The sequence below is a fragment of the Anomaloglossus baeobatrachus genome, chromosome 3, assembly GCF_048569485.1.
Source record: "Anomaloglossus baeobatrachus isolate aAnoBae1 chromosome 3, aAnoBae1.hap1, whole genome shotgun sequence".
NCBI classification, from domain to species: Eukaryota; Metazoa; Chordata; class Amphibia; order Anura; family Aromobatidae; genus Anomaloglossus; species Anomaloglossus baeobatrachus.
Window position 1 is genome coordinate 374,695,189 of NC_134355.1, and position 9,969 is coordinate 374,705,157.

General features: G+C 50.7%; 1 protein-coding gene across 1 annotated transcript; it reads left to right on the forward strand.

The window, feature by feature from the left end:
- The first annotated feature begins 4,254 nt into the window (after window positions 1–4,254).
- On the forward strand, window positions 4,255–9,465 carry TENT5A (terminal nucleotidyltransferase 5A). The gene is made up of 2 exons (XM_075340170.1): window positions 4,255–4,995; window positions 5,163–9,465. The coding sequence occupies exons 1-2, from the start codon at window positions 4,384–4,386 to the stop codon at window positions 5,940–5,942; spliced, it is 1,392 nt and encodes a 463-aa protein (XP_075196285.1). The 5' UTR covers window positions 4,255–4,383; the 3' UTR covers window positions 5,943–9,465.
- The last annotated feature ends 504 nt before the right edge of the window (window positions 9,466–9,969 follow it).

Below are 9,969 nucleotides of genomic sequence, written 5' to 3' on the forward strand. Positions count from 1 at the left end.
GGGACCCGGTCTATACACTATATTTCGGGCCCCCTGCAGCTCCGTATATACCGGGGACCCGGCCTATACACTGTATATCGGGCCCCCTGCAGCCCTGTATATACCCGGGACCCGGTCTATACACTATATTTCGGGCCCCCTGCAGCTCCGTATATACCCGGGACCCGGTCTATACACTATATTTCGGGCCCCCTGCAGCTCCGTATATACCGGGGACCCGGCCTATACACTGTATATCGGGCCCCCTGCAGCTCCGTATATACCGGGGACCCGGTCTATACACTATATTTCGGGCCCCCTGCAGCTCCGTATATACCCGGGACCCGGTCTATACACTATATTTCGGGCCCCCTGCAGCTCCGTATATACCGGGGACCCGGCCTAGACACTGTATATCGGGCGCCATGCAGCCCCGTATATACCAGTACCCGGTCTATACACTATATTTCGGGCCCCCTGCAGCTCCGTATATACCGGGGACCCGGTCTATACACTATATTTCGGGCCCCCTGCAGCTCCGTATATACCGGGGACCCGGCCTATACACTGTATATCGGGCCCCTGCAGCTCCGTATATACCGGGGACCCGGTCTATACACTATATTTCGGGCCCCCTGCAGCTCCGTATATACCGGGGACCCGGCCTATATACTGTATATCGGGCCCCCTGCAGCTCCGTATATACCGGGGACCCGGTCTATACACTATATTTCGGGCCCCCTGCAGCTCCGTATATACCGGGGACCCGGCCTATACACTGTATATCGGGCGCCCTGCAGCTCCGTATATACCGGGGACCCGGCCTATACACTGTATATCGGGCGCCCTGCAGCTCCGTATATACCGGGGACCCGGTCTATACACTATATTTCGGGCCCCCTGCAGCTCCGTATATACCGGGGACCCGGTCTATACACTATATTTCGGGCCCCCTGCAGCTCCGTATATACCGGGGACCCGGTCTATACACTATATTTCGGGCCCCCTGCAGCTCCGTATATACCGGGGACCCGGTCTATACACTATATTTCGGGCCCCCTGCAGCTCCGTATATACCGGGGACCCGGCCTATACACTGTATATCGGGCCCCCTGCAGCTCCGTATATACCGGGGACCCGGTCTATACACTATATTTCGGGCCCCCTGCAGCTCCGTATATACCGGGGACCCGGCCTATACACTGTATATCGGGCGCCCTGCAGCTCCGTATATACCGGGGACCCGGTCTATACACTATATTTCGGGCCCCCTGCAGCTCCGTATATACCGGGGACCCGGTCTATACACTATATTTCGGGCCCCCTGCAGCTCCGTATATACCGGGGACCCGGTCTATACACTATATTTCGGGCCCCCTGCAGCTCCGTATATACCGGGGACCCGGTCTATACACTATATTTCGGGCCCCCTGCAGCTCCGTATATACCGGGGACCCGGTCTATACACTATATTTCGGGCCCCCTGCAGCTCCGTATATACCGGGGACCCGGCCTATACACTGTATATCGGGCCCCCTGCAGCCCTGTATATACCGGGGACCCGGTCTATACACTATATTTCGGGCCCCCTGCAGCTCCGTATATACCGGGGACCCGGTCTATACACTATATTTCGGGCCCCCTGCAGCTCCGTATATACCGGGGACCCGGTCTATACACTATATTTCGGGCCCCCTGCAGCTCCGTATATACCGGGGACCCGGTCTATACACTATATTTCGGGCCCCCTGCAGCTCCGTATATACCGGGGACCCGGTCTATACACTATATTTCGGGCCCCCTGCAGCTCCGTATATACCGGGGACCCGGCCTATACACTGTATATCGGGCCCCCTGCAGCCCTGTATATACCCGGGACCCGGTCTATACACTATATTTCGGGCCCCCTGCAGCTCCGTATATACCCGGGACCCGGTCTATACACTATATTTCGGGCCCCCTGCAGCTCCGTATATACCGGGGACCCGGCCTATACACTGTATATCGGGCCCCCTGCAGCTCCGTATATACCGGGGACCCGGTCTATACACTATATTTCGGGCCCCCTGCAGCTCCGTATATACCCGGGACCCGGTCTATACACTATATTTCGGGCCCCCTGCAGCTCCGTATATACCGGGGACCCGGCCTAGACACTGTATATCGGGCGCCATGCAGCCCCGTATATACCAGTACCCGGTCTATACACTATATTTCGGGCCCCCTGCAGCTCCGTATATACCGGGGACCCGGTCTATACACTATATTTCGGGCCCCCTGCAGCTCCGTATATACCGGGGACCCGGCCTATACACTGTATATCGGGCCCCTGCAGCTCCGTATATACCGGGGACCCGGTCTATACACTATATTTCGGGCCCCCTGCAGCTCCGTATATACCGGGGACCCGGCCTATATACTGTATATCGGGCCCCCTGCAGCTCCGTATATACCGGGGACCCGGTCTATACACTATATTTCGGGCCCCCTGCAGCTCCGTATATACCGGGGACCCGGCCTATACACTGTATATCGGGCCCCCTGCAGCTCCGTATATACCGGGGACCCGGTCTATACACTATATTTCGGGCCCCCTGCAGCTCCGTATATACCCGGGACCCGGTCTATACACTATATTTCGGGCCCCCTGCAGCTCCGTATATACCGGGGACCCGGCCTAGACACTGTATATCGGGCGCCATGCAGCCCCGTATATACCAGTACCCGGTCTATACACTATATTTCGGGCCCCCTGCAGCTCCGTATATACCGGGGACCCGGTCTATACACTATATTTCGGGCCCCCTGCAGCTCCGTATATACCGGGGACCCGGCCTATACACTGTATATCGGGCCCCTGCAGCTCCGTATATACCGGGGACCCGGTCTATACACTATATTTCGGGCCCCCTGCAGCTCCGTATATACCGGGGACCCGGCCTATATACTGTATATCGGGCCCCCTGCAGCTCCGTATATACCGGGGACCCGGTCTATACACTATATTTCGGGCCCCCTGCAGCTCCGTATATACTGGGGACCCGGCCTATACACTGTATATCGGGCCCCCTGCAGCTCCGTATATACCGGGGACCCGGTCTATACACTATATTTCGGGCCCCCTGCAGCTCCGTATATACCGGGGACCCGGCCTATATACTGTATATCGGGCCCCCTGCAGCTCCGTATATACCGGGGACCCGGTCTATACACTATATTTCGGGCCCCCTGCAGCTCCGTATATACCGGGGACCCGGCCTATACACTGTATATCGGGCCCCCTGCAGCTCCGTATATACCGGGGACCCGGTCTATACACTATATTTCGGGCCCCCTGCAGCTCCGTATATACTCGGGACCCGGTCTATACACTATATTTCGGGCCCCCTGCAGCTCCGTATATACCCGGGACCCGGTCTATACACTATATTTCGGGCCCCCTGCAGCTCCGTATATACCGGGGACCCGGCCTATACACTGTATATCGGGCGCCATGCAGCCCCGTATATACCAGTACCCGGTCTATACACTATATTTCGGGCCCCCTGCAGCTCCGTATATACCGGGGACCCGGTCTATACACTATATTTCGGGCCCCCTGCAGCTCCGTATATACCGGGGACCCGGTCTATACACTATATTTCGGGCCCCCTGCAGCTCCGTATATACCGGGGACCCGGCCTATACACTATATTTCGGGCCCCCTGCAGCTCCGTATATACCGGGGACCCGGTCTATACACTATATTTCGGGCCCCCTGCAGCCCTGTATATACCGGGGACCCGGTCTATACACTATATTTCGGGCCCCCTGCAGCTCCGTATATACCGGGGACCCGGCCTATACACTATATTTCGGGCCCCCTGCAGCTCCGTATATACCCGGGACCCGGTCTATACACTATATTTCGGGCCCCCTGCAGCTCCGTATATACCCGGGACCCGGCCTATACACTATATTTCGGGCCCCCTGCAGCTCCGTATATACCCGGGACCCGGTCTATACACTATATTTCGGGCCCCCTGCAGCTCCGTATATACCAGTACCCGGCCTAGACACTGTATATCGGGCGCCCTCCGGCTGTCACGGCGGAGACGCCAGCGCTCAGCATCTCATTGAGGGAGATCCTAGCCACGCCCACTCCCCATCGTACAGCGCACGAGCTGCTGACGTCAGAAGAATGCATTTGCGTCATAGCAATCGGATTGGTTGACATCGCCTGCCTGTCATCGCTCGTGAATCTGTCAGATGTCCGTGGAACGTCGCAGCTAATAATAGAGGCAGGCCAGTTGTGGGGGCTTCTAGTGCTGAGCGCGCCCGCTAGCCCCCAGGTGACCAGAGGGCCGCTCTCCCCGCCGTGTCTGGGAAGAAGAGACTTTTCTCATTATAAGATTACAGTTCTCCATGACGCAGGCTGCCCGGGTCAGTGTGACAGGCCGGCCCCGCCCCCAGAGGGTTCTCTATGCTAACAGGGGGCGTGGCCGTGCGAGCAGCCGATCCCCCTATATAAGCTGTGAGGGGGAGCGCCGCACACAGACACCGAGCGCAGCAGGTACGGGCGACACTCGCAGCTCGTGGGATCTAAGGATACGCTCCGGGCTGGCAGCACTCACCATGGCAGAAGAGGAAGCTGGCACATGCCAGGGGAACTGTAACGTCCTGAGCTGGGAGCAAGTGCAGCGTCTGGACGCCATCCTCACTGAGACCATCCCCATCCACGGCCGCGGCAACTTCCCCACTCTGGAGATGAAGCCCCGGCAGATCGTGAAGAAGGTGCGCTGCCGCCTGGAGGAGCACGGCATCCGCGTCCGGGATGTGCGGCTCAACGGCTCCGCGGCCAGTCACATCCTGCATGAGGACAGCGGGCTGGGCTACAAGGACCTGGACCTCATCTTCTGCGTGGACCTGAAGGGAGAGGCCGAGTTCCAGACCGTGAAGGACGTGGTGCTGGACTGCCTGCTGGACTTCTTACCCGAAGGAGTTAACAAGGAGAAGATCACCCCGCTCACCCTGAAGGTAAGCCCACCTGGTGCCCATGTGCAGGATGGCAGGGCGTGCTGGGAGTTGTAGTTGTGCCCACCATCCCCAGCTGCCTCCTGGCTGTCAGATGTGTGGGACTTGTCAGATCGGGGGGGTTGTCCTCTGGGCTCCTGACACTGATTACCTCTTGTTTCCCATTCCAGGAGGCGTATGTCCAGAAGATGGTGAAAGTCTGCAATGATTCCGACCGCTGGAGTCTGATCTCCTTATCTAATAACCATGGCAAGAACGTGGAGCTGAAGTTCATGGATTCCTTGAGGAGGCAGTTTGAGTTCAGTGTAGACTCCTTTCAGATTAAGCTGGATTCCCTCTTGCTTTTCTATGAGTGCTCCGAGAACCCAATGACTGAAACTTTCCACCCGACCATTATTGGGGAGAGTGTGTATGGGGATTTCCAGGAAGCCTTTGATCACCTTTGTCACAAGACCATTGCCACCAGAAACCCTGAGGAGATCCGTGGTGGTGGCCTTCTAAAGTACTGCAACCTTTTAGTGAGGGGCTTCAGGGCAGCCTCCGAGACCGAAATGAAGTCCCTGCAGAGGTACATGTGCTCTCGATTTTTCATTGACTTCTCAGACATTGGAGAACAGCAAAGAAAGCTGGAGTCCTACCTGCAGAACCACTTTGTGGGCTTAGAAGACCGCAAGTATGACTATCTCATGACTCTACATGGTGTGGTCAATGAAAGCACAGTGTGTCTCATGGGACATGAAAGGAGGCAGACTCTGAGCCTTATCACCATGCTGGCCATCCGAGTACTGGCAGAACAGAACATTATTCCCAATGTAGCCAATGTAACGTGCTACTACCAGCCAGCCCCCTATGTAGCAGATGCCAACTTCAGCAATTACTATATTGCCCAGGTGCAGCCTGTCTTTACATGCCAGCAGCATACCTACTCCACTTGGTTACCCTGTAATTAAGACTACGGAGAGCGTTCCAGATCCATATTAAGCAGGGGCAGACCCAGTTATGTAATAAGGTGTGAGGTTGACAATGATCTGCTCTAGGTTTCTATCTTTGTGACGCTTGTGGTTCCTATAGAATTCATGAGAGCACGATCCGAACGATAAGCTCCTAATTTATTGGGTTTAGCCCCTGAGAGCACAAAAGCGACCTGTCAATTAAAGCGACGCGGCCTCCTGTAGTGAGGGGCCTGCTTGATGGAAGTGCAGGTTGGCGGTTCCTGCTCACTTTACATTTGATAGAAAGAGGTTGGGTAGCGGAAGAGAGTGAATGCTCTTAACGTGTCCTTCTGTATTTCAATTATCTATAGCAACGCGTGAAGGAAGATGCATTGGATAGCTAGACGGAGCGTTTGGTGAATGTATAACCTGCCTGCTCGCTTACTAAGCTTTCTTGGACACGGTGACCTGCAGCAGGGTGGCACCGTTCTTACAGCTGTCGTATCCGGACAGACCGTAGATATCTGCACACGTCACATTGTGACAATGAGAGATAGTAGCAAATGTAACGCTGGAGGACCAAAGATTTCTTAAAGAAACCTACCCAAAATAGGAAAGGAATGGGGGGGCTGATTTGTCTACCTGTCTATTTACTGTATCAAAGTGCCTGTTTCCTTCAATTACCAACATATCTCTGTGATTGAACCGCACATTATCATTGATCAGGGATTCCCATCTGACAGCGAACATACTTTATAAAGACCTTGTGCTGAACAGTACAGCTATGCCATGTTTCTCCTTGGCAGACACTTGTGTAAAGTTTCTTATTTGTGACGTCTTGTCGTACTCAGTTTCCACGCACAGAGATTTATTGAAATATGTGGGGGGGGGATAAATGTAGCACTTAGTGTCAGACACCTTCACGCTAGAAAAGCCTTCCAATGAGGTGGGGGCTCTGACCTGGATATCCTTGTCCCCTGTGTCCCCCCCCCACCAGTCATGGAGGTGTTGGTAGATGATATCAGTCATATCATAGTGATAACCCTATTTTCCTTTTATTAACCCCTTCTTGATGCAGCTTTATAGAGGCTCATATGAGGTGGGGGCTCTGTCCTGGATATCCTTGTCCCCTGTGTCCCCCCATCAATCATGGAGGTGTCGGTAGATGATATCAGTCATATCATAGTGATAACCCTATTTTCTTTTATTAACCCCCTCTTGACTTAGCTTTATAGGGGCTCCACCTGTTTTGTTGCAGCCTAGTAGGACCACTAGAGGTATTAATGTGAAATCTCGGCTCGTGTAGTTCTCTTCCTTTCCGTATCGCTGTTATTTCTGAGTTTACAATGTTAGTACTGTAACCTTTTTATTTAAGGCAGTGTGCCCGATTAACCCTACTGTCACCCTCGTGTTAACCCTTCAGGAGCCCCAATATATTCATCTCAGCAGGACGTGGGGACAAGTATGCAGTCCTCCATGTCCCACAGCCCCCTTGTTGACTCCTCGATCTGATTTATTCTCTTGGCCTGTGATTGCTCTTACAGTCTGCTGCATCCATCTGATGTGCAGGGACATGACTGAAAGATTCAATATCTGGATTAATTTATTGTTTGCAGCTCCTGGTGCTTACTAAATCATTTACTATGCGGAGGACACACTTCTGCCAGGCCTTTTGTTCAGCAGACGCAGGGGCTCCATTGTAAATCACTGTGGAAGGGTGGTATTCATATAGTCATAGTGACAGATTTACTTGCCTTTTGCTAAAGTTTAGTTTTATAAGTTTTGTTTTTTTTTCCAATAACGGGCATGAAATATCAGTGTATTGGTGTATTTTTCAAGTCTGATATAACTGTAGTGCCAAAAATACCCCCCCCCCCTTTTTTAATCCCAGTGGAATAATGCTGACGGCACAGTCCTCTTTAATCTGAGCAGCTGAAGAGCAGCCAGCTCTGGCGGTGCAGTGGTTAAGTCTGACTGGCCCCCAAGGCTTCTTTTTCGGGCTTGATCGAATATCTTTTTTTTTTTTTCTTTCTTGGTATCCAGTCTTTAAAGGCTGTTTTAGCAGGAATCCGATTTGTTTACTGTAGCACCATTCCTGTGAATTTAGCAGGATCTGTTAAAGCTATTGCACTGCCACTCTGTTTACACGGAAATTTCTGGCCTTTTCTGTGACGGCTGCCGTCTTTTTCTTTTTTTTTTTTCTCTCTGTTTGGTCAATGGAGAAGTCTTTTCGTTGATTAATAGTGAAGAGAGGGGCTCGATTTCTCAAGTCTGGATCCTCCAGACAGTAAATCAGATTGGAGATGGGCTTGTCTAAATCCGACAGCATCCATAGATAGCCTCACGTCGTGCAGGGGATGGCTGGGGAAATAGGATCAGCTGGTGATGGGGTATAGCTATTCTTCCCACAACTATGTGCACAAATAGCTCATCTCTCGGTGGAAACACCGAGCCTTCTGGCACAAGCACCACTACTTGATAACCTGCAATCTTTCCTCTTTTCTACACTTATATCTCCTTCACATTTTCTTTATTTTTCCAGCTGGTCTCCTTTCCAGCAGTCAGGACACAGATTTCCTTGTTTTTTAGCCATAGTTTACACATTATTTTTTTTAATTTAGCCATTTCTTTCAGCAATCAGTGGAAATGACTTGTCTGTCATCCAGTATGTTGGAACGGAGATTTTTTTTTTTTCCCAAGAGAAACAAAGCCCCCTTTGAAATCCATGACTCCTTATACACCAGTCATTGGACAGCAGTTTGTATGGCGGATGGATTTATTGCTAATCTATGTCGAGATAAACCTTCTAATACAAATGTGATGAAACATCAGAACTCTTTCAAGCCAAACCATTGTATGTTGTTGCACAAAAAAATGCACGGGTGTTGTGTCTAAGGGATAAGGGGGGTGGGCAGTGTTAAATTTGTACTTTTCTTAATATTATTATTTTGCTTTACACACTGACGCTTTTGACTTTACGTACCTATATTTTATTCCGAGTTTTAAATGATTCATGTAAATTGCTTTGTACATGACTTGTATTATGTTGTTGGTTGATGACTTTGCCAATTAAAAAAAAAAGAAAAGACAAAAAAACGGAAAGAAAAATCAAAACAAAAAAAATATTTTCTTGAAATACTTCATTGTAGACTTTTAACGTCTTTTAGAGATCATTCTGCCAAAGCAGAAATATATTTTACATATCTATAACAATGCGTGGGTTTTATTTGCAAAAAAAAAAAATGGAGATTTCAGCATAAAGTAATGAGGTTGCATGCAAGCGAAAAGGCTGCAGACTAGAGAATAGGAAGTTGCTGGGCTCCTCTTCTCTGAGACATGGAGGCTGCCTCTTCACAGCTGCAGGTTCTGCCCTTTGCTTCAGCTCCTTTCGGAATACATTGACCATATGTTAAGGACAGGCAGGAGAGCGGATGGAAACACAGGCTGCTGGCATTCCGACTTGGGAGAAAGGATTGTGAATCTTGTTTACAGCGTCCAATATTTGGATTTGTTTTGTAAATAAAGAAGTTATTTTTTTCTATTTCTGAGTCTCATGTCTTTGGTTGGAAAGTTCTGGGGAAGTGGTGTTGACTAGCATTCGTGTGGCTGAGAATGGTCTGGTACAGCCGCTTCCTAGTGGGAGCTCAAATCTGTAATCCTATTATGTTTAATTTAAATTAAAAAAATAATAAAGCCCAATGTGTGCAGTCAGCTAGGAAAGGCCTAGATTCCGACATGCCGAAAATACTTGGCTCTGTGCCCATTAGCCTAAAATAACACTTGTGCTTTCTCACTTAAAGCAACCATTTCATTATTTGGAGACATGACCACAGTCTGAATTATATATTTTCTTGTAAATCCTTGATTAAGGGATTATTATTATTTTTAAGTTGATTAAAATGAATGACTTGTCTAAAAAGAAGCAGAACAGATACTGATCATTTTCAGCCAAACGTACAGGTCCATATCACAACGTGGGAAGAAAACCATTGAAGGGGTCGTGTTACATTGGCCAAAGAGTTTTGATATCGCAATAATGAAATGT